The sequence below is a fragment of the Simochromis diagramma genome, unplaced genomic scaffold (assembly GCF_900408965.1).
Source record: "Simochromis diagramma unplaced genomic scaffold, fSimDia1.1 OVJJ01000197.1, whole genome shotgun sequence".
Taxonomy (NCBI): Eukaryota; Metazoa; Chordata; class Actinopteri; order Cichliformes; family Cichlidae; genus Simochromis; species Simochromis diagramma.
This window is the reverse complement of record NW_024386935.1, coordinates 858,130-885,154: the sequence shown is the minus strand read 5'-3', so window position 1 is coordinate 885,154 and position 27,025 is coordinate 858,130. Positions and strand designations below refer to the sequence as shown.

Here is a 27,025-nt window from a genome sequence, read left to right as displayed (position 1 = left end):
CTATAACTATAAGTATGTACAGGCTGTAGTGAGTACAAACTATGTACAGGCTATGAACAGGATATAAATATGAAAAACTATACAGAAATCTGAGATATACAGTTATACAGAAATGTGAACTATGCAAATTATAAACAGTTGTAGGATTAAAAATCATCATATGTACAGAATGATTATTTACACAGAACTATACAGTAGTGCAGTTAAGTAATAGCTATAAGCTATAGTAATAGCTTTAAGTCCTGTAGAAAGTTAAATATATGTTGTGCTCACTGGTTACTCTGGTATGAATGACTCTGAATTACTTTATGATAAATAACACACTATTGTCAAAAAACAGTGAAAGAATTCCAGATCACAAGTTTTTAGTTCAAATACAAGTAACAACCTTTGACTTTTAATCAGGTTTTATTTAATTGTGTCAGAGAAAACATCATGTGCTCTTCATGTAGCTGAGTACATTCAGTGTTTAAAACAGAAGTTGTGCAGGTCTGAGATCAGCAGTTTTCTGAAACACCAAACTGAGGTCTTGTTAATGCTGATGTATAGTGACACAGTTACATGAGTCATTAATCCTTTTGACTTTTTGTCTTTAAATTTATCAATAAAACAGCTGCAGCTTTCACTGACAGCACATGTGGTACTTTAACCTTTGTACTGTTTTCTTCAGTTAATTTTGGAGTTACTACAAAGATTGAAGATATAGGATCTGTCTGCTGTCACTGGGTGGTGCTGAGGTCTGAATCTGAGGACAGCTCCTGTAATCACAAACAGAACAGAATCATCACAAACTGAAATATAAAGTTTATCTCTCAAATCTGAAATACAGCTGATCCTTCTCCGGCCTCACACACTCAGGATCTGAAGTTGTTCAGTCCTACAGTTCTGCCGACAGCTGTTTATTTATTTATTTGTTTTAAAGGCCTTACTAACACATTTTCTAATATCATGTTTACCTTTGAGTTGTTGATGCTTTATAAATGGACATCTGCAAAGATGAGATGATGGAGCAGGTTTCAGTCGAGGTTCAGTCTGCTGCTGCATCCTGGTCACAACATACAGAGGTGTTATCAGCTCAGTATTGAACAAGAAATATTAACGTTTCAAATTATTTGTCCTAAAGGATGCAAGCTGTACAGAGTACTGAACATGTGACTTTGTGAACATAATTCATTAAAAATAATTTGGACAGCTTTTTAACCTGAATATTTGTAACAAACTCAGTAAAAAAAAAAAAAAAAAAAAGCTAAAAAAAATAATCAGGGGAAAAATGTAACATTTTAACTTAAGCTGACAAGCGGAAGTAGTTGGTTTCAGTACATAAGTATCGGGCTTTGCTATTTAATCCGTAGCTATTGACTAATGAGGGGAATTTAAAAGTTGGCTTTAATGTCCTTCCACATGTGGAAAGCGACAGAAAACATGCTGCTGTTTGCACATATTTAATAATCAGCTCTGCACAGGAGCTGAAGCAGAGTCCAGCCTGTTGCTCTTACAGTATAATACTCATAATAAAAGTACAGTAACCGTGGTTAGTGACTGAGCAGCAGCATTTCTCTTGATTTCTTTACTCAGGGTAAATTCATTCACCTGCACGGGGTAGCTAAACGAACTTTACAAAACATGTTTCCCCGACAGCCGAGTGCTCATTTTAGCTAGCTAGGTCCTTAGGTAGCTAGCTAAGGACCTAAATTACGGATTAGCTTACAAACACATTTAACTTACCAAAAATAATGCGGTGGGGCCTCAGGTCCTCCTGTCCGGTAGTCCAATTTACTGAAGAACACCTCAGGCTGTCACTTTGAAATAGTCGGTAATGTAAACGCTGGACCTCTCGGCATCTGCCATTCCCGAACAGACACGTGCGAGTTTGTCCGTGACCGCAGCCGCGTCGTCAGTGTTTTCTCCAGTCATTGGTCAGCATTATAATATATGCAAATACATGCGGGTCGGAATCCCCGCCCCCCAGCGCGCCCCCGTACGCCAAAACAGTGCCAGCAGAGTGAAACTGAAAAATGGTTTGAAACCGAAAAAAAAAAAAATTGTAAGCGAAAACAAAAAAATTACAGTTTCAATTAATTGTTTTTCACTATCAATTTTTTTTTCGGTTTCAATACAAGATTTTTCAGTACATTTATTTCAGTTACAATATTTTTTTTCGGTCTCAATCCATTTTTCGGTTTTGTTTCAAGGTGGCATCGTTCTGATTCCATACACAAGCAGTTTTCAAATCCTGAAGCTTCTGTGGGGCACTTCTATGAATTCTGAAAATGTATAGACAGAGCCGAAGCTCAGGTGGATTCTGGTCTCAGGGCTGGGCCATTCTAGCAGCTTTATTATCTTTCTCTGTTACCAACTGAGTCTTTCCTTGGCTTTGTGTTTGGGATCATTGTCTTACTGAAGCGACCATCTTGGTAGATGGCATGGTGAGTGGGCATACAGACCATGGCAGTTGAGTGCATTGCTTATTACTTTCTTTGAAACAATTGTAACTACTGCATCCATCCTGCAGGGGCCTGTCCTTCCATAATGGTTCCTACTCTTGCTCCTCTTTCTTGGGTTTCTGCTGCTTGAGTTATTCTCTAAGCACATCGTCAGTCATGGCCATCTTTTAAGCAATGGTTTAACTAGAGCCAGCTTGAAAGTCTGTTGTCCATCCATCATCTTCTCCTTATCCGAGGCCGGGTTGCAGGGGACGCAGCCTAAGCAGAGAAGCCCAGACCTCCCTCTCCCCGGCCACCTCCTCCAGCTTGTCCAGTGAACACCAAGGCGTTCCCAGACCAGCTGAGAGGTATAATCTCTCAAGCGTGTCCTGTCCCTCCTCCGAGTGGGACACGCCCGGAACACCTCACCCAGGAGGCATCCTTGTCAGATGCACGAACCACCTCATCTGGCTTCTTTCAATGTGGAAGAGCAGCGGCTCTACTCTGAGACCCTCCCGGATGACTAAACTTCTCCCCCTATCTCTAAGGGAGATTCCGGCCACCCTTCAGAGGAAGCTAATTTCCACCCCTTGTATCCGCAATCTCATTCTTTCGGTCACTACCCACAGCTCGTGACCATAGTTGAGGGTAGGGATGCAGGTCGACCAGTAAATTGAGAGCTTTGCTTTTACGCTCAGTTCTCTCTTTATCTTTTAGAGAGCTTGTCCATTCAGACACTGAGTCCGAATGGACCATGTTCAGCACCTCCATTGCCGAAGCTGCTACACTGAGCTGCAAACCGCAAGGTTGTTGGAGTCTGTCGTGATGGTAACCCCTGAACCAAATGGTGGACACCAGAGGTGAAGGGAGGCACCAGGCTAAAGAAGGAGTCCTATTGGGCTTGGTTAGCCTGTGGGACTCCGGAGGCAGCTGATAGGTATCGACAGGCCAAGCGGAATGCGGCTCGGGCAGTGGCTGAAGCAAAAACTCGGATGTGGGAGAAGTTTGGAGAGGCCATGGAAAAAGACTTTTGGTCTGGTATGACTAGCCGGTTATTAGCGATAGGTTCATCTCGGTTGTGGGCAAAAGACCTGCAACTGACAAATAAAGGCTATCTCACCTCTCATCTCATCTCATCATATTTAAGATTTTAGTATTAATTAATGGTAGGACTTGAGCCGTCTTGTAGGAATTGGGTCTGAAAGAAATGTTCATCCTTTACTAGAAGTGATTACCAAAGTTAACTCAGAAAGATCTCTTGGAAAAAATTGTCTAAATAAATATCAGTGGTATTAAAAGTAGCTGCACATAATTTTATGTTTGTGATTTGTTGGAGTATTTTTTTTCTTTAATGGCTAAAATTTTATTTGTGAAGAAATTCATGATGTCATTATTATATACCATCCACAGAATGGTTGGCTTAACAAAGCTCTGACATTTGACATATACATGTGAATCTGGCTGCGGTGCTGAAGAGAAACCTAGGATTGTTCTTATTTTCTTTAACCTCCTAAGACCCGAACTCTTCCACGGCATGCATTTTAATTTCCCTTTGATATTTGGGCTGGTTGGGACCTGATGAATTACCTGATTTTTTTTTACCATGACTTCATCCACAGCAAGGTCCTCTGGTTTCTGTCGATGTGAATTATAATTTTACAGAATTTACATTTACCCTTAGCCAGCAGTTTTAAATGTCCCTCAGTGTTGCCTCTTCATGTCCCTGGAAGGCACTTGACTATGATTGCTGGTGTCTCTAGCTTCACATGTCCCAGAACATCCATCTCCACTTTTCCAAGGCCAGGTTGAGGGGGGCAGCAGCCTAAGAAGAAAAGTCCTGACCACCCTCTTTCCGGCCACCTCCTCCAGCTTATCCGGGGTAACACCAAGGCATTCCCACGCCAGCTGAGAGATATAATTTCTCCAGCGTGTCATTGGTCTGTGCTGCAACATGCTTGGGACACCTCACCCAGGAGGCACCTAGGAACCATCATTGACAGATGCCTGAACTGACTCAACTGACTCCTTTCGATGTGGGGCAGTAGTGGCTGTACTCTGAGCCCGTTCCAGATGGCTGAACTCCTCACTCTATATCTAAGAGGCAGAGTCGAGCCATCCTTCGGAGAAAGATCATTTCTTCGATTTTCTTCTTTCGGGCCTACCCAAAGCTCATAACCATAGGTGAGGGTGTGGATGTAGATTGACCATTAAATTGAGAGCTTTGCTTTTATACTCAGCTCTCTTTTCATCATGATGGACTGGTACAGTGTCACTGCAGCCGCAGCACCAATCTTTGTTGATCTCCTGCTCCTCTTACTTGTGAACAAGAATTTAAATTAAAACTTAAACTCTTCCACTTGGGACAGTAAATTGTCCCTGACACAGAGTGGGCACTCCATTCTTTTCCGGCTGAGGACCATGGTCTCAGACTTGGAGATGCTGATTGTCATTCCTGCCGCTTCACATGGATGTGAACCACTCCAGTGTGAGCAGGAGTCTGCACAAGTAGAAGCCTTTTACAGCCTATTACAAGTGTTGTTATTGCTAAAGCAGGCCGATGACTAACTAAACATCTGAGCAGGAAAGTGCACGAGGGACAGGTAAAGAGGCCATGCTGCTAGCGGGTTTGCTATGAGCTAAGCTAAGCTAGCAAATCCCTAAAGACACACTGAGTGACTACTGTGAATGTAATTAGTGGCTGAATCACTCCATAAAATCATCATTCCATAAAAAACTCTGATTAAAAAAAACCCCTGAAAATCAAGTAGCAAATATTTATGTAATTCACATAGTTTTTGAGACGTCATTTTACTGGTTGTTTTCTAATGTCCTGTTTTGTGAGTGCCCCACTTCCCAATTTAAGACATCAGCCAAGTCCCCACAAAACTTAATCCAGACAGCTGATATGAGTTTCACACCCACACATCCACCAGTTAACCCTGGTCTAATACATTATAATTTGAATGACTGCAAAGTTAGAACACAGTTTGAAAAAAGATTCCCCTTCATGCAAAGGCATTGAAGCATTAAAGCAGTCAATGTCCAAAGAACAACTTTGAAATTATGGACAATCTCTACTGCATCTCTAGTACAAATGAACCAGCTGTGGATGAATGAGATGCCAGAAAGCCTGATCTCCCAAGGATCCCCAGATGGGACTATTCCCATTCAAGTACCAGCCAATAACTTATCTTAGCACAACATGGAAAGGCCTGTCGGATGTCAGAGGGGCAAGACACTAGCTCCCAGTAGATAGAGCAGTTGCTCAACACTGTAAGACCAGACTGACGAACTTGTGAACCACCTGGATTGTTTAAGTAGTGGGACTGAAAGATAGCACAGAAACGCTTCATCATCATAGCAAGACATGAACGAGTCCTAAGCAGAAGATTGATAGAGAGTGGGGGGCTACCACACCACTCAAGATCCCTGGTGCAGGCTGTGCAAAGAACCCCCTTGAGAGAATCCAACACATAGCAGCAGGATAAAAGATGCTAGCAGACTGGTATAGTATACAAGGTCAATTTGGGATACACCCTCTCCAAGATGATTGAGAATGACCAAGCTATGATCCTGTGTGACTCCCAGCTACAGACAGCTACAACTGGTGATGGCTAACTAACTGGACATAATAGTTTTTGATAAGGAGAGGAAGAAGGCTGTAGTGATACCAAGTAATGGTAAAGCACTTCAGAGGGTCATTATTATGGCCCAAAAAAACCATTGTCCATCCTCTTCCTTCCCTAAAGGACCTGTAGAGCACTCGCTATCTCAAGAGGGCACGCAGCATCCTACGGGACTGTACACACCCAGAATGTTTAAGCTGCTGCCGTCTGGCTAGAGATTCAGGCTGCTGAGGTCCCCGACAAACAGACTCAGGGACAGCTTTTGCAACAGGGCAATAGACCTAACCAATTCTAACAGCTGACCTGAGTGACTACCTCCCTAGACTTTTTGGGGGGCAATAACAATAATAAAAACAACGTACAATAAACATACGTTCTTTCTTTTTATTTATTAAGATAAGTTACTGTGTTGTGTTGTGTTGTGTTGTGTTGTGTTGTGCGCAGTGCCGACGTGGGACAGTTTCCAATTTCGTTGTGCTATTGTACTTGGTATGACTGTGCAGTGACAATAAAGAGTTATCTTATCTTATCTTCAATCCCTGTTTACATCCCAAATATGTTACTTTAAATAAGTATCAACTTTACATAAATGTGTATAGTGCTCGTATGCTGCTCTCACCTGAAACACAGCAAAACAGCAGTTCTGTGTTACTGATGGCTTCCATACAATAACCGGCCTGTGTTACTTTTTGTCATGTTTCAGCTGTGTGCAGGCAGAAAAAGGACCCAAACAGAAAACTCACAACAACAAAATTAAACTCAAAAAGCTGCTTTATTGTAGAATAGCATGGAAAAACTAAACTAAACTGGGACATGGATAAACTGACACACAGAGAAACACCGCCCTGAGGGAGACTACAACACTGACAAAGAGAAACACAGGGCTTAAATACACTGAGGGATAACAAGGGAATGAGACACAGAAGGAGAGCACAGCTGGGAGTAATCAGGCTGGACCAGACAAGGGAAGCAAAACTAGAAACACTGACATAAGACACGGACCTTCAAAGTAAAACAGGAAACACACTGACTGAACTCTAGACATGTGAACAGCAACTGAGGAGAAAGAACATAGGGACCTGAAACATGGGACAGAAAGGCACAGTAGACACAACGTGGACATAACAACGCCACAGGGAAAGAGTAAGACAAAACACAGAACACAGGACCTCATACAAAATAAAATAGGAAACATAATGAAACGCAGACATGACTACATGAACTTGACAGCATAAGAAGAGACATGAAACACATGAAGGGCAAGGGGGACTTAACAGGGGTTGAAAACACAAGGGGAAACTAATAACAAATGAACTTAGATAACCTAAAGAACTTAAACATACCATAAACATCAAAATAAACTAAAACTCAGAACGTGACACTTTTGTAAGGGATTACTTTGCCAGTTACTAATTTGTCTGAGCCAGTAGGTGGCAGTGGCCACCATTGCCACCTACTGGTGAAACTAAATATCACTTTAACACCACATCAGATGGGAGCAAACGAGCTTTTCACTCTATGCTATGAAGTAAACTATTGTCACAACAAAAGCAAAAAAGGTGATGGCAACATTAAAAGAACTTCAACAACAATTCTTAGACTTGTTTTTGATACTTAAAATACTCAGGGTGCCAGACATGTACAGAAGAAAACAACACCCCATCTCCCATAATTGTTTTGAGGATCCTGAAAGGCAGTATAGACCATCCATTCACGTAAACAATGGAATCTACAGTATAAATAATAAATATTGTCTTATTAGAATGATTACTCTAATACAGGAGAGAGAAAACCACAGACTGAATATTTAGCTCCATTCGTTCATATCAGAAGAGAGAAAGAGAAGACTGTGCTGTGAATTCATTAACATCTGTCAAAAATAGCCACTGCTTTCAAGGAGAAAAATAAAACAAGCAAGATTTTTCAGCTCTAAGCTATTCTCTTTTTTTAATAATTTCAAAAGAAATCTTTATCTTATTTAAAATAAATTAAATGCTGCATCTAGTACTATGCAAGCTTCTAGCTTTGCTTGACAATGTTTCGAATAAACCTGATGACATGACATTCCAGAAAGTCTACAACAAAAGATGAAGCAGACTGAGCCCAGAAATTGCTAAAAACTTGTGTTACTCTTAAAGTAAACACATCAGTCTTGTTAACAAATAGAGAATTTGTCATCACTCTTAAGTAATTAGTTTTTTGATATTTTGCTGAGTGCTTTATGAAGTTAATGGGTTCATCTAACATGTCTGCTTTGTCTTTAGATTGTGATTTGTTGTGTTGAGTTTTGGTCAGAAGACTATTGCTGGCTACTTTCCTTTTTGTGTTGTAATCCATTTGACAGGTATTTACCCATTTATTTTTGTAAGTAGAAGGTCTATATTCAGTTGCTGGAGTTGAATTGTATGTCTAGTTTAAGTAAGTTGGTATTTAAATATTAAAAATTCACATTTTTGGGCCAGGTGGGTGAGTTTGATGACTGTGCTGAAGTTTTAGTTGATAATTATGTTTGTTGATTTGGTTAATAATGAAAAGAGGTTGTGGAAGAAAGATGGATTGTCATTGCTGGGGCCACAAATGTTGACTAGCATGAATATTTTATTACTTAGGGATAAACTGATAATCTTATTGGATCACTGAGAGATGTATTACAAATTAATGTTTTTTTCACCTCCTTGCGGTTTACTATTATATGTTTGATATTATATCTTGTCAAACTTTGTACTTTAAGATTTCGGATTTCATAGTGAGCAAGTCAGTTTCTTGCAAGAAGTATATGTCTGCAATAAGATTAGACGGAATTGAACATGAATTATTGATGTACAATTTAAGTTATTTGGCGGTTAGGTGACCGTGGCGCTGGAGGTTGGGAAGCGCATCTGTAACCGGAAGGTTGCCTGTTCGATCCCCAGGCTCTCTGTCCTGGTCGTTGTGTCCGTGGGCAAGACATTTACCCTACCGCCTACTGGTGTTGGCCATAGAGGCCGATATATATATATAGCAGCCTCGCTTCTGTCAGTCTGCCCCAGGGCAGCTGTGGCTGCAACTGTAACTTGCTTCCACCAGTGTGTGAGAGTGAATGAATAATGGAATTGTAAGGTGCCTTGAAAAGCGCTATATAAATCCATTATTATTAGACTCCGATGACCCATCACAGCAAAAACAGAACAGAGCAGAACACCAAGATCTGTTTTGACTCCCATGATTCTGACCCATCCTTAATTTTCTCACAGTATAGTGCGACAGTTGATGAAAACAAAAAGAATGTTGAGGTGGTTAAGATGATAGTAACAGACGAAGATGAACCACAAACTCCAGCCTGGAACGCCATCTTCAAGATCGTCAGTGGTGATCCTGATGGACTTTTCACAGTAAAAACAAGAACTAACAAACAGGAAGGAATCCTTTCTACTGCAAAGGTACGAAGAAAATCAGGAATTCATTCATAATATTGGGAGATATTTATCATCAGTGATTAGTTGATGGAAGCATTTTCTGTGATTTGTTGGGACTTAATAAAAATCTGTGCCAACACCCTTATGATGTGTTTTTTTCTCCCTTCCTTCCAACCAGGAGCTGGACTTTGAGACGGCCAGCAAGCACACTCTGTTGATTTCAGTGGAGAATGAGATTCCTTTTGCTCCTGGTGTTTCTGTGGTCACTTCTACCGCCACAGTGGTGGTGAGTGTGAGAGATGTGAATGAAGCTCCAGTCTTTGATCCAAAGGAGAAGCTTGTGGTAAAACCAGAGGACCTTCCTGTGGATGAAGTTGTGGTGCAGTACACTGCTTCAGACCCAGACACTGCACGCAAGCAGAAAGTCACGTAAGTCAACTAGGAACTAACCCCCCCCAAACATCTTTTTACTTCAAACAACATTTGAAGTAAAAAGGTAAACAAAAAATGTGTCACCAACCTCATAAGCAAACATTACATTACTTTCAAAATATTGAAAAAAAACCCCACACTATAAAACACCCCTAGTATTAGTCAGAATTTGCTTTTTAGCACCCAACAAGCTGACAGACGGGCTTGAAAAGTTTAATTGTTTTCTTAATGTTTTCTTGATATCAGAGGAGAACGGCCAGACTGCTTTGAGCTCATAGGAAGCTAGCCTTGACTCAAACTACCACTAGAGATTCATATGTAGATATTAGGGGTGCAACGATACACAAAATTCACGGTTCGGTTCGGTTCGATACTTTGGTGTCACGGTTCGATATGTTTTCGATACAAAAAAATGTTCATGCCTTTTTAATTTGTCATTTATTAAAATTATAAATATATATTTTAACTCAAAGGTACAGTTTTTAAGTTTAATGTTGCTGAAACAACAAAATAATAAAAAAAATAAATCTATCTGATCGAGAAAACACTCATCTTTGGCCATTTCTCTTTATTACAGAGAAATGGCTCTTTCCAAAATAAAAGCTATACTATACGCTTCTTCTGGGCTCTATTCTCAGCAGCATATTAAACATATCAGGTCCCCATAAGGAGAATCATGTGCTAACGGCTGTCTAAATGAATCGGATAAAACATGCGTGTTTGTTGTTTTTGTCTGCTTCCACTTGTCTTTGCACTAGGATGATGTCAGCGTAAATACGCAGTCATATTCGTTGTGTTCCCACTAGTGCTGTCAGCGTTAATCTCGTTAAAATGACATTAACGCCATAACGCCGCAAATCTCCGTTAACAAGTTACCGCGGATCGCCCTGGACGGCGTTGACACGTTAACAACCTAACTGCGCTAACGCACTAGTTCCCACCAATTGAGCATTGCGTAGCACATCCGACATACTGTTTTACTTTTGTCCATGATGCGCTTACCATCAGGGTCATACTTCACATGAAAACCAAAATAGGTCCAAAGGCCAGATCTGAATGAGGGTGGGGGAGGTTCAATTTCGGGTAGCGTTGAGGCAGTTGCCATGTTTCAACGAGCTTAGCTTCTGTCTTGCTAGCTTGCGCTGCGCTCAGTGGATATGCACTCGACAGTGCAGCCTAGGCGGAGTAGTCGAACGCAGATCCACTGAGCGCTCAACACAGACAGCATCGTCAGAAGAAAAGTTGATAAAATAAATTAAAAATGTTGTGTTGTTCGATACATATGCGTACCGAACCGAAAGCACTGTATCGAACGGTTGAATATTGATACATGTATTGTTGCACCCCTTGTAGATTTGGATAACCATCATATGCAGAGCAGCATCTCTAAATGCACAGCACATTCAACCTTAAAGCAGATGGGTTACAGCAGTTAAAGATCAAACTGGGTGACTGGGTGATTTGTTAGCTAAGAATAGATAACTGAGGCTACAGTTTACACCACACCTGGACAAACAAAGATTGGAAGAATATTTTCTGGTCTGAAAGAGTTTTGTTTCTGTTGAAAGGAACAGAATTTGTCAGTAACATAAATTACACAGCCTGCTACATGTCCCTCCCTTCAGTGTACCTGCCTTCTTATTGATGCTTCCAGCAGGACCACAGACCATATCTCAAACTGGTTTCTTGAACAAGGCAGTGAGTTCACTGTACTCAAGTTGCTTCCACAGTCACGAGATTCAATCCAATGGCACGCTGTTGGGATGGAATGGGAGATTTGCATGATGGCTCCAGAGCTGACAAATCTGCATGATGATGTCATGTCAACGTAGACCAAAAACTTTGAAGAATGTTTTCAAGCACAACGGGGTCGAGCCCAAAACTTGCATTGTGCACCAGAGAGAGATAAACAGAATAAATTGGTTCTCTCATTTATGAAAACACTTGATGATAACAATAAGTGTACAATCTTAACAGTACAGAGTGTTGTTGATAGCTGATTGGTACTTCATAATCGTCACACAGACTAATTATAGATTTTAAATAACATTTGCGGAAGGGGCTCAGAGTAGAGCCGCTGCTGCTCCACATCGAAAGGAGCCAGCTGAGGTGGTTCGAGCATATGACAAGGATGCCTCCTGAGCGCCTCCTGGGTGAGGTGTTCCGGGCATGTCCCACCGGGAGGAGGCCCCGGGGCAGACACAGGACACGCTGGAGAGATTATGTCTCTCGGCTGGCCTGGGAACGCCTTGGTGTTCCCCCGGATAAGCTGGAGGAGGTTGCTGGGGAGTGGGAGGTCTGGGCTTCTCTGCTTAGGCTGCTGCCCCCGCGACCCGGCCCCGGATAAAGCGGATGAAGATGGATGGAAATAGCATTTGGTTTATATATTTTTCTGTGATGCAAAATAAATGTGGTGCCCAAATATTTCTGAAAAAGAACATTCTCTGGCTACCACATAGATGTACTGAAATCTCTACTAACCCCAAGTGAATATGAATGTTAGATAGAACACACTTGTTATACAAAAAATGTTTGAATGGGTAAATGTGGCATGTTATGTGCTAAGGTGGAGCAGAAAAGTGCTGTGTAAGAATCAATCCATCTACCAGATTTTGCACTGTCGCTGCAATTAAGTTCTCATTAATGACAATATAAGGAAAACTGAATTATGACAACACACAGTAGAATCATAAAATGATCTCTAATGATGAAAAGCATTTTACCTAAAAAGTAGAATTTGGAACCTATGTCAGCTGTGGTAGAGGCAGCGTACACCGTGTCTCGCAGAGCCAACACAAACAATTATTCACTCTCCCCCACACTATGGGCACGCAGGTCTTTGGACAGTGGGAGAAAGCTGCAATAGCCGGAGAGAACATGCAATGTCCACACAGACCCAGGACTCGGGACCTTCTTGCTGCGAGGCAACAGTGCTAACCACCATACCACCTCCCACAAACTGCCATAGTAGCAGAAACCCCTAAATAGTTTAAAATTACAGCTCAAAGTTAAGTTTTTTCAAGAAACTGGGTGCCACGGTTGCTATACCCTCAGAGTGAAACCATACTTCAGAACTGGTTTTACTAACATGGAAGGAAATGATTCCTTCCTTTTAGCACATAAAAACACTTTGTGGTGGTAAATATGACGATTTTGAAAAGATGGTGCAGAAAGCTGCACCTGGAGAAGGCCTTTGTGGGGTAGGCGCTTTTTCTCTTAGACTCACTAGACAAGGGAATCTTCCAGTAGCCTTTAGTTGAATCCAGTGTCGTCAAAATACGAGCAGTACCAAACTGGTCCAAGAGCTCATCAACCCAGGGTGTCATGGCCAAAAACCAAAAGCCACCAGGTCAGTGGGTGACCTGAACAACAGCACAAGAGTCCATGGTCACCAAGCCGACGAGACATGCTGGCTGCTTGTCTCCTGAACCTCCAGCTGAGGCAGACAATGGTACTGGGGCCACTGGTTGCTGGGCTTGACCTGTACGTCCAGCAGAAGTTGATGCAGGACCGGTATGGAGACCCCTGGCAAATCAGAGAGCTGAACAGGAGGCTGAGCTGGTAGCCGAGCTGAAGCCTGAGGGGAAACAGTCTGTTGGGACATAACTCCACACTCTGAGAGGGCAGGTGAAAAAACAGTCCTTAGTGCCCACAGCTTTTAAACAAGTGCCAATAAAGTGAACAGTCTTAATGATCACAGATCCTGAGCAAGGAGTCTTTGAGTTCTCAGAGTCTGAGTAAACAGTCTTAGAATCTTTAAAGCCAGAGTTCATTTTCTCAGGCCTAATGTGAGATAATTAGGTCACACGAACAACATTCGCATTGCTGCTAGTGAAAACGTCTTGATGCACTCTCAATCATCCAGGAAAGTAAATCTCCAAAAAGTTGATTCTGTTCATCTGGACGTAGCGTTTTGTGGGAGAAATGTTTGGTCACTCATCCAAGTGACTGGATGGTTGTTTCCATGCTTTCTGCTCAGGTGCATGTTCATGTTTTTCTTTTCCACATGCACCGTTTCAGATTCATGTTTATGCTCTAAAGTCACAGTTAATCATAGTTTATTCCCAGTTTAGATTTTTAGTTAGTTTATCTCAGTGCGCTTTTGCCTTTGTTTTTTCCGGCCTCCAATAATTTTTTTGGTAAATCAGATTCCTGCCTTCAGCATCTTAAATAAGCTCAAGGTCTGCTGCTGAAGCCCCGTGACGTTTATCTTCCTTCTGGTCCTGATGCCCCTGAAATAACTGAATTGCTTTCAGCTGCCCTGCCAGCCTCTCTTGTACTGTCCCTTGGGCCTGCTGAACCAAACCCCCTCTGCAGCAGAGCCACAGACCACACCTCCCTCATGATTTTTAATGACTCCTAATACTACTTTGGATTATCGTTATCAGTAAGGTCTTAAAAGCCATTATTAATATTATTATTATTTCTATTTTTTCTCTGTTTTTTATTTCTTTTTCTGAAGAAAAGCATTTTTTTTTACCCTTCAGCCGTAAAATCCTGATTAATAGGTGTGTCTACTAATGAGCTCAGGGGTAGCACTGGTAGGATACAGGAACCCTGTGACAGTTAATGTGTTTCATGAGGTTTTGCAAATTGAATTGACTGTTGTTGTGATTTATCACAATATAAATAATACTGAATACTGAATAAATGGCATTCTGCGCCTAACCTGTCACTGTGTATTTAGCCTAAGGAAAAAGTAAGTCTATGTCAAAAATCAAATAACACATTGCGCCACATTGTGAAACATGCTAATTGTAATCACCCCGCCTGCACAGTATTACCATCTTTTCTGTGACTGTCTTGTGCAGGTACAAAATGATTAATGACCCTGCAGGCTGGCTGAATGTGGACAAGGACACAGGCCTTATTAAAGTGAGAAGATTCATGGACAGAGAAGCTCCTTTTGTCACAAACAGCAGATACATCGCAAACATTGGTGCATGTGATGATGGTAGGTGGGAGTTCAGACTGCTGCACACTATTATCATCATTTGACTCCCATACACAATGACCACTGATATGATTTTATTAAATTACAAGTGTCTGAATAATTACACTGGTCAACAAGAGTTTTGCTTCTGGGATTCCTTCACCTTTACTTCAGGAACTTTCACTTGCTGAATAAGAATCTGAAAACTGTTTTTGTCTAACACATCCTGGTTTACAGTATGATGTTCCAAGTACTGAACAACGAAGATGAATGGACAGAAACAGCAGCGCGTTTCAGCATTTAGGAAATACGTTTTGTTTCAAGAAATATGTTCTGTCTTTAGAAATAAAGTGAAAAAAAAGTGAAGCTAAAATTAGGTTTGTCCTGAAATCTGTGAACTCATACTTGACATTGAGCTCAAAAGGAAACTGAGGCCAACTAAACGATCAGTTTGTGAAGCATTCATGCAACCAATATCAGGGAAAATTGAGTATGATGGGTGAATACTGTTGGTTCTCACAAAAAGAGAGATGTGCAGTACAAGCACAAAAAAGGTGCCTCAGACAGGTTTCAGCTGACTGACCTCATTTTATTTTGAGCTGAATTGAAAGAAATATATTTTAACACATCTGCGGTATTGTCATCTAATTCGCTTCCATAATAAAGACATTAAAACAGTTTTCATGAGAAATTATTAGAAATCAATACTTTCTGTTGATTATACTATTTTGATCTTCACAAGTATTGAAACGATGTGTATCTTTAAAAAAACAGAGGCTCAAGCTTAAATTGGATATCACATCTGAAATCAGTGTAAAAGCTGCAATAGCTGGTCTGAAGTTCCCAGTAGCAAAATAATAGTGATATGAAAGTGTGTTATTGCCCTGAAGTTTTTTTCTTCTCCTTAAACAAAATTCCAGTACAAACTGACGTCCCTTGGATGCTCATAGCTAATAACACTGTAGCCCTTAATTGCTCTGCCTTTATTTGTTTATGTTTAACAGCCAAATGTTAGTTATAAGAATCAGTCCAGAGCAAAGTTTTTGAGCAATAATACAGATTTTATTTAAATACATTTTGGTCTCCTGATGTGTTTGTTCTGTTACCAGATGCAGTCCCAGCTACAGGAACTGGTACTCTGATCATTCAGCTGGAAGATGTCAATGACAATGCTCCATTTATTGAAGAGCGTGAAAACACGGTGTGTCTTATTTCCAATAGCTCAAGAGTCGTTTTGTGTTGAACTTGTCTAATTGTGGTGCAGGATGGGTGTGTTTGTAAGATTTCCAACTACAGGATGGTCATCAGCATGAAGAAAAGCTTCACTGTGACTTTGTTTCCTCAGGTGTGCAACAAGGATCCAGCTCCTCAGCTGCTGTCAGTAACAGATAAAGACGGACCAGAATTTGGACCTCCCTACTCGGTGTCTTTACAGGGCATGTCAAAGACCAACTGGACCGCTAGGATGAACGACACCAGTATGTAAACTGCTAACATGTGACAAGTACAAACTTGTGCTGTCCAATAAGATGGCCAGAATTTGAAATATTTTGGTTCATAAATTTCACTGATATTTTATCAGCTGTGTTCTTTTGCGATAACAAAAATATTTCCTGTTGTGAACATCAGGGCTGCTTCCTTCCAAAGGCTAAAGTTTAGCTCATACATGATTCAGTTTTCATCACTGAGATTAGAGTGATTGGTGCTTGTGTGAGGAGAGTGAGTACTGCCAGAAAAGAAACCCTAACACAACATACTTAAAAGAAGGATTGGCTTTATTCAGATGTCTCATTTTCAAAAATATGTAAGAAAACAAATCCATCAACACAGAACTATAAAGCTACATTTCTGCTGTCTTGTTTATTTCAGGAACAGGGGTCATCTTAAATTTAGGCACTGAGCTGCCCAGTGGAGATTACAGTGTTATACTAAGAGTGGCAGACAAGCATGGCCTGGAGCAGGACAGCATCATCAAAGCTGAAGTTTGCCACTGCAAGGGCAAGGGAGCAGAGGCGACATGCACAGACCGTGCTATAGGTGGCAGCAACCTGCCCCTTATCCTCGGAATACTTGGAGCCATCCTGCTGCTCGGTGAGTCACACATCTGTAGTCTCAGGTCAGAGCATTTCTTTCCTTTCCCAGGTTTTGGTTGGTTACTGTGTGCTAAACTTTACGCTCTGTGTTCAGCACTGGTGCTGCTAATGCTGCTGTTTGCAAAACAGAGGAAAAAGGACAAAAAGAAGCCACTGCTGCTAGATGATAGTGTCAGGGACAACATCTATTACTATGATGAAGAAGGAGGTGGAGAGGATGATCAGGTAAATGGACACATTTACACGATTACACATTTACACAAGTACAAAGTAATCAAAGCTGCACACGCAGGAGCAGAAAACCTTGGAAAATATGTCACTGTGTTTATTGGAGTACTGGAGAATTCTGCCATTGCCGTTCCCAAGCCTGGATGAAAAAGGAGGGGAGTTGGGTGAAATGCCAAAAAGAAAAACGGAGAGTTTTAAAAGGCTGATTAAATTTGCTGTATTATTTCAGTGATTTGACCCAGGCCTTTTAGTGATAGAAAAGTATGAGTACACAACAGGCCTAAAGCAGTGAGTGGATGAAGAGTGTGGATTGCAGAAGTACAGCATAAAATATTCCATATAATAATGCATCATTAAATCACTTTCTATCAGGACTATGACTTGAGTGTTCTCCACCGTGGTCTGGACAACCGGCCTGAGGTGTTAAGAAGTAACGTGGTGCCAAACTTCATGCCTGCTCCTCAGTACCGGCCTCGGCCCACCAACCCAGAAGACATGAACAACTTCATTGAAGATGTGAGTGAGATTCTAAAGTACCTTGAAACTTACTCAAGCATGGTTACAAGATTTCACTTAAGTGGGCTCACCACCCACGGGAGGTACCATAGGGGTTAAGGTGCATTGTGTGTTGGATGGCTGTTATGTGTGCAGGCCCTGGCAGTCTGATCCCTGGCTGTTAAGACTGGCTCTGAGGACATGATGGAGTTGGTTGCGTGGTAAGAAAGGAGCCTGAGCAAGTGCATGAATTTAAAAGTTTAATCTGGTTCACAACTTGGAACCAGTGTCCTGGAAAACAGCTAGACTCTACTCTAGTCTGGAATTTCCCTTGGCAACATGGCAAGCAGTGACGGGTCCTGTTTCACCTTCCCACTGTCACCAGAGGCTTGTTCACAGGAGGTCATCTGATTATTGGGGTTTCTTTCTAATATTGTAGGATTAACTTGATAATTCCAAGTTTCTTGAGTACTACTGTTTTTGTTCTGATCATGAAATGCTGTACCAGCTCTTTATGCTCTAGAGTATTCCAGAATGCCTAAACAGCTTACATGTGCTTTGTCACACTTGGAGAAAGCATTTTGTGCCTTGTGGGCAGTTCTTTTCAAATGAAGGTTTTCTTGGGGGAACTGTGGCTCAGGAGGTAGAAGGGGTTGTCTAAAAGTCATAATCATGGCTGGCTTCCTGGCTCCAGTCTGCATTTTCAAAGGATCCTTGGGAAAGACACTGGACCCTGATGTATCCACTGTGAGTGTGTGAATGCTAGACAAGGCACTTTAGTACAGATAAGGTTTGTATGAATGTTTTTGTTATTGGGTGAATGAAACTAGGTTTCCCCCTGGCGAGGTGTTTAAGGCATCTCCTACCAGGAGGACGCCCTGGGCACCAGAGAGAATGAGCTGGAGATGGTGGCTGATGAGGGAAGTCTGGGCTTCTCTGCTAGCAGACGATAGAGGCATGGATGTAGATAGATGTGTACGTCAATTGTACGTCATGTCTGGGCTTTAATAACTTCCACATTCATTATTCTGTTATCTTTATCCAGGCTATGTAAGGTAACCAAAACAAGTTGTGTAAAATTTCTAGAAAAGTTATCTTTGCTCCTCCCTCAGAACCTGAAGGCTGCAGACAACGACCCAACAGCACCTTCTTATGACTCCCAGATGGTATTTGACCACGAGGGAGGTGGTTCTGATGCAGGAAGTCTCTCCTCTTTGAACTCTTCAAGTAGTGGAGACCAGAACTATGACTGCCTCAGTGAGTGGGGCCCTCGCTTCAAGAAACTGGCCAACATGTACGGAGGAGGAGAAGATGATGATATGCTGTAATCATACCACATGGCATGGCCTCATGTTTCATTCAAAGCAAGCCAGAAGGGACTTTCAACTACACATTAGTGTTTTGTCTTGTTTTTCATAGATATATATATATGCATTGTGGTTTGCCTTCTCACTGAAATGCCATTATCAGTTATCGGCCACTGCTGAGAAGCCAAAGGATGAGCGCTTTTGTTTTGTTGTTTTTGAATTTCCTGTTTTGATTGCATTAGGCTCTGTATGCCTTTTTTACATCCCTGTTTGACCTGCAGGCTGAACACATAAATACTTTGGTAGTTTTCTGTTGAATGAGTGCTGGAGCCATGTGCTGCCTTTTTCATAGGGTTTGTGTTTCTGGTCTCTATCTGTTTAATAAGTACTCTTGTGTATTTTCATTTTTTCATTTGAACACAATAACACACTTTAGTTCCTGATCAGCCATTATATATATCCGTGTGTGTCATTTCCTGTTTAGGTCAATTATGTTTGTTTGGGCAGTCATTTGGTAAGTTTGCAGTTCTTTGCCTGAGTTTAGTTTTGTTTCTCTGACCTCTTTTATGAGCTCAACATTTATTACTTTTGTAAATATAATTTTTGGGTTAAATAAATGGAAACCCTATTTTTCTGATAATTCCTGTGACTCCTCTCGTCCATCACAGACAGTAATCTAACCTTTGATAAACAGATTAATGCTGTAATCAAGACCCGTTTCCTTCACCTCTGGCTACTCGCAAAAGTGAAGCAATTCCTCTGTTTTAGAGACTCTGAGAGAGCTATCCATGCTTTCATTTCATCTCACCTCAACTTTTGTAATAGTCTTTACTCAGGTGTCAGTCTGTCATCAGTTAGCTGCCTGCAGCTGGTCCAAAAAGCTGCAGCATGGTTACGAACTGGCACGACTACATGGCATATCTCACATACTAGCATCCTTACACTGGCTGCCAGTTAGTTTTTGAATTGATTTTAAGATTTTATTATTCGTTTTTAAGGCGTTGCACGTGTTAGCACCCTCATAACTTTATGATCTTTTAAATTGGTACACTCCTGCAAGATCACTGAGGCCTGCAGATCAAATGCTCCTGGCTGTCCTGAGGTCCAGATTAAAGCACAGAGGCCTTTGCTGTGACTGCTCCTAAATTGTGTAACAAAGTGTCCCTTCATGTCAGGGCCTCCTCAACATTAGACACTTTCAAAACGCATCTGAAAACCCACTTTTATTCCTTGGTTTTAAATCAGAATGATTTTGTACTACTTTTGTCTTGTTTCTTACTCAAATCTTCTCATTTCATGCTTCTTTTTTCTTAGTTTTTTGTCGTGTATTTATAGAGATAAAAATCTTTTTTGATTATCTTAAATGTTGTTCAACAGTTGTTTTAAATGTGCTATAAAAATAAATTTGACTTTAACTTTAATACGACTGGATTTGTGTGGTCTCTAATTTCGTATGAGCCTGGTTCTGTCGGAGGTTTCTTCCTGTTAAAAGGGAGTTTTTCCTTCCCACTGTCGCCAAAGTGCTTGCTCATAGGGGGTCATATGATTGTTGGGTTTTTCTCTGTATCATGAAGCGCCTTGAGGCGACTTTTGTTGTGTTTTGGCGCTATATAAATAAAATTGAATTGAATTGAATTTGAATGGAGTTCTCGCCGACACAAAGTATAGGTTTTCATTTTGTGAATAACTTGAAAATCTTAGCTCAAGCAGCTGCAAAACCGATTTCCCCAGCATGGAGATGCTGGATTGTATAAGGCAAAACCATAAATATGTGTGTCTGAATCTTCTATCAAGAGTTACAGCTATCTCTATGAAGTTGTACAAAAACGCTTTCTTTCGCCAAAGACAGTGCGTTTCTCACTATTGCATGCATTTGAAACAAAGTATACGTTTTCATCTTGTGAATAACTTGAAAATCTTAGCTCACACAGCTGCAAAACCTGTTTGCACAACAGCGGGATGTTGAATTCTATAAGATAAAGCCATAAATATGTGTAAACTTCAAATATCTGAGCCGACCGACACATCGTCTTCAAACCCCCGCGGTCTTTTGCTACTCAGGTTAAACATGATATATAAGTCACTTTGATAACTTAAAAATTTTATTGTTTGGCTTTTTCAGTGTTTTATTTGTTCGTGAGTAAATCGGTTTGGCTGAGATTAAAGTTATTAGATTAGATTAAATTCAATTTAACTGTATTAATCCCTCGGGAGGGTTCCTCCGGGGTTTTCACACAGCTGAATAAACGTCAAACAGAAAATGATTAAACAGAAGAGTGAGACGGTCGAGAGTTTATGTCAGTGCCCGGTTATATTTTAGATAGCAAGGAGCAGACAGCAGAGTTTCACTCCACCGAGGGAGCCTGTGATATACTACCCAGCTTTCTATAGACCGCGAAACAGTGGGCCCGGAAACCCGCTGTTTCCGGGCCGGCCAATAATAACGGTGACATTTAACGTATTTTATCCGATAAATAAACCCTGTAAAATGTATTTACCCCCCCCCCCAACAGCCCTTTTGAATGTCTCCCTAGTATGGCCACAAGACCTCACTCTTGGAGCACTTTTTTTGCCACATGTATCGCAAACGACGTCTCAGCTGTTTGTGGAGGTAAAATAAGTCCGCACATGACCCCAATTACGCTCAGCCATAGTTGTGAGTAGTGATGCGCGAATCATGAACGAATCGTTCAGTACTCGAGAATCACTTTACTGACTCATGAATCATGATTCACAAGCCTGGGACAGTGGCGCGGCTGCCCCTCTGTTGGTCTTCCTTGGTCTCTTGTGTTCTGGGGGCCTCTGGATGTCTGGAGTTTTGATCTCCTCCATACCTGCTTCATGCCCTGGAGGACGGGGCTGTGGCCCCCCCACACCCTCTAGCAGATCATTACATGAAGGAACCTTTTAAAATAACAAAAAAAACAAGCGCGTCCATGCTCACAGGTGTACACACGGGTGATCACACCCACAAACTACACCCTTTTTGGCTCCCACCTCAAAGCACACTGTGTTCTGTTGATCTTATGTGCTGCACAATAATGTTTAATATTTAGTATTTACTGTCATATTCCCATATATCATTGTGATGTTGTTTATTCTATTACTCTTGTTCTCTTCTGCTTGTTTTCTTTTTTCTTTCTCAGCAGGTGATCCAGGTGATTGATATATGCATTTTTTTTTTTTTTTTTTTTCTTTTTCTGCCCATTCTGTTGGTTTTTGGTTTTTGCCCTTCTCCCCCGTCCCTCTTCTCAGCTGTTTCTCTTTCCCTCTTTCTTTCTCCCCTTCTTTCCCCCAGTCAAGTCTGTCCCGTATTCAGTAAGTGAAAATAAAATAAACAATAAAAGGTGAATCAAATGGACCATTACGGCAAGGCTGGGATGGTCAATTTGGTAAAGTAAATCCGTTGGGCATCTTTCTTTGCCTTTAGACAACAATTCTGATGCAAAAGAGCCAAACGGGACAGGCAAAAAAAAAAAAAAAAATGATTCACAAGCCCAACTGACTCACTGACTCATCCCTGTTGCTGTTAGCAGCAATGTATCTAGCTTATAATTAAAATTGCCGAGAAAAACACAACATTACAGCAGAGAGACTGGATGTGATGTCAGAACCCTCTAAATCTTGTAATTTACAGATGTAAATGGCCTGTATTTGTACAGCGCTTTACTAGTCCCTAAGGACCCCAAAGCACTTTACACATCCAGTCATCCACCCATTCACACACTGGTGATGGCAGCTACATTGTAGCCACAGCCACCCTGGGGCGCACTGACAGAGATATTTAATTCCAATGATTTGACTGCATCATTGTGTCTTTGAGTTATGACCCAAACTCTCTATCAACTTTGTGAATAAATTCACGTCCCCCTGTGACCTCATAATTACACCACAGTTCAGATAGCATGAATGAGTCACGCCAATAGTGACAACATCAGCAGTGACATCACTAAAGTTGCCAGGTGAGTCCATAAATAGAACCCGTGACGTGGAGCAGGTACCGCCGTTTTGGACAATGCCACGACGCAGGCATAGACGCAAACATGCGAGGTCCTCTCGCCCCGCTCGCAGACACAAGAGACCCCACAAGGCCTCGGGTGTCCGCAGACGTGGGAGAAGATACCGTCGCAGACACTAGACAATCTCAATAAACATGTAGGATGAACATCAAAACTTTGGTCCAATCAAGTTTTTTTTAGATAATATATGTTGTTGTTGTTTTGTGTATGTTTGTTATCAATATTGTGAAAAAAGTTAAGCTTAGTAAGCCATCAAGCACTGATTACTCGTAGAAGAGCACCAACAGGAGACAGAACAGGCCGCATACTAATTAGAAGGTGTTATTATTCAGTCTGTACATCGAATAGAAGGCACTAACCACAATCAATCAATCAGTCTTTATTTATAAAGCACTTTTCATACAAAAAATGTAGCACAAAGTGCTTTACATAGTTAAAAGCAGCCCACCCCACCCTCCAACTCACTCCCCACACTCTCATCTCTCTGAACCTCGGGACCGACGATTAAAACTTCAGTTTTGTTCTGGTTAAGCTGTAAAAAGTTTTCTGCCATCCAAGATCTTATATCTAAAATACAGTTAAAAAGGGCATCCATTGGTCTGGTGTCATCAGGAGACACAGAGATGTACAGCTGCGTGTCATCAGCCTAACTGTGGAAGTTCACTCCATGCCTCCTGATGACACCGCCGAGAGGGAGCATATACAAATCAAAAAGTACAGGGCCTAGAACCGACCCTTGAGGCACACCACATGTCATTTTATGGATCTTAGAGGAGCATGTATCCATACTCACCATAAAAGTTCTGTCAGAGAGATAGGAAGTGAACCAGTTGTGTACAGCACCAGAGAGGCCCACCATGTGTTTCAGTCTGTTTAAAAGAATAGCGTGGTCTACTGTATCAAAGGCTGCGCTTAGATCCAGTAGCACCAGGACTGAGAGCTTTTGGGAGTCCCAGTTACATCTAAGATGGTAAATGTAGAACCTTTAGGAGAGCCGACTCTGTGCTGTGGTTCACCCTAAATCCAGACTGGAATATCTCCAGGATCTGTCTATCATTCAAAAAGTCATTAATCTGAGTAAAAACAAGTTTTTCTAAGATTTTACTTAAAAATGGTGAGTTGGATACAGGTCTGTAGTTATTAAAATCATTACAATCCAAATTGCTCTTCTTCAGAAGGGGCCTCACCACCGCCGTTTTAAAGGCTGCAGGGAAGACACCCAACTGAAGAGAGCAATTCATCATGTATAAAAGCTCAGCCTCAAAAAATCCATAAAGTGTTTTAAAGAGTGAAGAAGGGATTGGATCTAAAAGACATGTGGTGGGTCTCACTGTGGAGAAAACTTTCTGAAGGTTCTCAGCATTAACCAGGACAAAGCTGTCCAGTGTCTCCTCAGGTACAATCGAGCCCTCAGATGTGTTTACAAACATATCGCGATTAGATAAAATATCAGATCTGGTGGCGCTGATTTTTCCCCTGAAGTGGTCTGCAAACTGCTCACAGAGTGAGTCTGTGGGGCTTCTTTGGGAGCTGTTAAAATCAGGGTTAAATAAATGATCTATGGTGGAAAACAGGACCTTGGGATTATTTTTGTTATTACTGATTATTTTGGCGAAGTATGAATTTCTTGAGTTCCTTAATGTATTATTGTACATTTTAAGTTGCTCGCAAAATATTCGATGGTTGATAGTATTTTTATTTTTCCTCCACCTCCTTTCTGCTGCCCTGCAGTTTCTTTTGAGTTTTTTGACTTCTTCGTTTCTCCAGGGTGATGCATGTTTTACGTTAATCTTTTTGGTGGTGAGTGGAGCAACGGAGTCAAGGCTTTTCTTCAGTTTGCTGTTAAAATAACTAAAAATCAAATCGCAGGGTGCAGGTAGAATCACAGGGGGGCATTCGTCTAAAACCCTGGTAAAATTTGCAGCCACTTCAGAGGTTAGATAGCGCCTCCTCACAGTTCGCACCGAGGTCTCCCGCTGAATAAAACCGGTGATGTTAAAAAACACACAGTAGTGGTCAGAGACAGCCAAGTCAACAACAGAGGACACGCTGGTGGACAGCCCATGGGTGATGACCAGGTCCAGAGTGTGTCCTCTGTTATGAGTCGGCTGTGTGACGTGCTGGTAAAATCCAAACAGTGAAGAATGTTTAAGAATTCTTTTGCTGCAGGGTCAGAAGGATTATCTATGTGCAGGTTAAAATCACCAGTTAAAATGATCATATTATATTTTGAATGTATGTTTGTTAAAAATTCTGAGAATTCCTTGATAAAAGCAGCACTGTCTTTAGGTGGTCTATAAATTGTGACAGATAAAACTGAAGGGCTGCTGAAAACAATAGCGTGGAATTCAAAAGTGGTAAAATGATCAAATAAAATTTGTTTGGAGGTGAGTGTGTTGTTGGCTAAAGATGCAGTCCCACCACCTCTCTTACCACTTCTAATAGAAAAAGAGAAATTAAAATTTGGTGGGGAGGCCTCAGTGAGAACAACTGGTGCATCCGAACCCAGCCATGTTTCAGTTAAAAATAAACAGTCAAGTTTATTATCTAAAATTAAATCATTAAGTGACCCATCCCTTCTGTCACGTGTGTTTTCCCCCCCAGCCATCATGTTCTGTTTGTGCTTAGTTATGTCCATGTCTCATCTCCAGTCCCCTTTTCCCTCTGTATGTATTCACAGTGTACGTGTTCCTCGTCGGTTCGTCATGCTAAGTCTGCGTGTCTTATTCTGTTATGTGTCATGTATCACTCCAAATCTCACTGACTTTAACTAATAATAACTGTTTGCTGAGTGTTATGTCTAAAAGGCATTGCACAATTGTACTGGCCTCGTAGAACCACTTTCTACTATCCAGGAGTTACACAAAAGTCACTGACGCCAGAGTAGGTTTAGACTTTGCTTTATATGGCAGGTGTGAAACTGTAACAACAAAATACAGCGTATATGACTGTCAAATTAAAATAATTACTTGAGGAGCTGCGTGACCAAGTGCTAATGCTAACACAAAAACAACTATCTACAACCATAAATTAGCATGTGTAATACAGCATCTAAGTAACTGCTATTAATCAATATAAAGTGCCAAACAATAATGCATACTCACAGGGAATGGCTTTTTATCAGCCTTTCACAGTGTAGATCACAGCATAGATCACATTCAGTAGATTGTCTGAGTCCCTCTTACACTTCCCCTGTCTGCACACGGACCATGCCTTTCTCTTAAAGGGCCAGTGCACTAACCAAACAAAACAAAACATGTACAAATTTGACAACAGTCAGAACAACAATCGCCTCTAGTAGAGGATCAGGTTTGTTTTCCACTGATAATGGATTTTAACATGACTGGCCAATGATTGTGGAGCACGTCCATGTAGGATCTTATAAATACAACGAGCAAACTTAAATGTTTTAAAATGTTCAAAACTTAATATATTATATTTCTGAAGTATGACGGAAGTTTTTTCATATTAAAAAAAAAAAAGAAAAATCCAATTTCATATGATCAAATTTATGTCAAAAAGTTCATATTTATTCCCTCGTATGTCATGTGTGAGTACTGTACTATAAATGTCATATATATCAGATGATACTGATAACCTAATGCTAATTGCAATAACTATGCAGAGGTCTCTAGGCCTCGACTTTTATGGAGCATGTGAAGTTTGGGGCAGAGTGGACAAAGAAAAGTTTCTCAGCAGGTTCAACAAGTGTGAACTGCTACCAGTGAACAAGTGTACCATGTCCTATGTTTCCGGTATCCCAGTGAAAAGTTGTGTAACATATTTGGGAATCGTTATTACCAAGGATATGAATTCTAGGAACGCTCTAAACTTTAACCCTATCATCAATAAAACTCAAAATGTTCTCAACAATTGGTTGCAAAGGGATTTGTCCCTAAAGGGTAGAACACTGCTCACCAAAGCCGAGGGTTTGTCTCGTCTGACCTATGCTGCTCAATCTTTACATGTCAATAACTCTGCATGCAAATCTGTTGATAAAATATTATTTATTTTTCTGTGGAAAAACAAAATTCACTACATTTGAAAATCCGTAGTTATGAACAATTATAACAA

General features: G+C 41.1%; 2 protein-coding genes and 1 long non-coding RNA gene across 4 annotated transcripts in view; 2 read left to right on the top strand and 1 right to left on the bottom strand.

Annotated features, from left to right (window-relative positions):
* Positions 1 to 574: 574 nt before the first annotated feature.
* On the bottom strand, positions 575 to 16,994 carry LOC120736847. The gene is made up of 4 exons (XR_005696617.1): positions 16,984 to 16,994; positions 6,891 to 6,894; positions 957 to 2,233; positions 575 to 758 (listed from the first exon to the last, which is right to left on the bottom strand). It is a non-coding gene; the product is annotated as an uncharacterized LOC120736847 (long non-coding RNA).
* LOC120736838 (cadherin-3-like) overlaps positions 9,178 to 27,025 on the top strand; it is a 29,683-nt gene continuing 11,835 nt past the window's right edge. For both annotated transcript variants that reach the window (XM_040037171.1, XM_040037172.1), the window contains exons 1-2: positions 9,178 to 9,468; positions 9,623 to 9,873. In XM_040037171.1, coding sequence (XP_039893105.1) covers positions 9,193 to 9,468; positions 9,623 to 9,873 — 527 coding nt within the window. In that variant the 5' untranslated portion in view covers positions 9,178 to 9,192. The remainder of the gene's footprint in view (positions 9,469 to 9,622; positions 9,874 to 27,025) is intronic.
* On the top strand, positions 16,013 to 20,363 carry LOC120736842 (B-cadherin-like). The gene is made up of 5 exons (XM_040037180.1): positions 16,013 to 16,287; positions 16,679 to 16,900; positions 16,997 to 17,127; positions 17,503 to 17,646; positions 18,738 to 20,363. The coding sequence occupies exons 1-5, from the start codon at positions 16,107 to 16,109 to the stop codon at positions 18,951 to 18,953; spliced, it is 894 nt and encodes a 297-aa protein (XP_039893114.1). The 5' UTR covers positions 16,013 to 16,106; the 3' UTR covers positions 18,954 to 20,363.

Excerpts from the sequence above, each read along its gene's own strand:
- LOC120736842 (XM_040037180.1), top strand. The coding sequence starts at position 16,107 with ATGGTCATCAGCATGAAGAAAAGCTTCACTGTGACTTTGTTTCCTCAG. Across the intron at positions 16,901-16,996 it reads TGGAGCCATCCTGCTGCTCG|CACTGGTGCTGCTAATGCTG; the intron begins GTGAGTCACACA and ends CTCTGTGTTCAG. Across the intron at positions 17,128-17,502 it reads GAGGTGGAGAGGATGATCAG|GACTATGACTTGAGTGTTCT; the intron begins GTAAATGGACAC and ends ACTTTCTATCAG.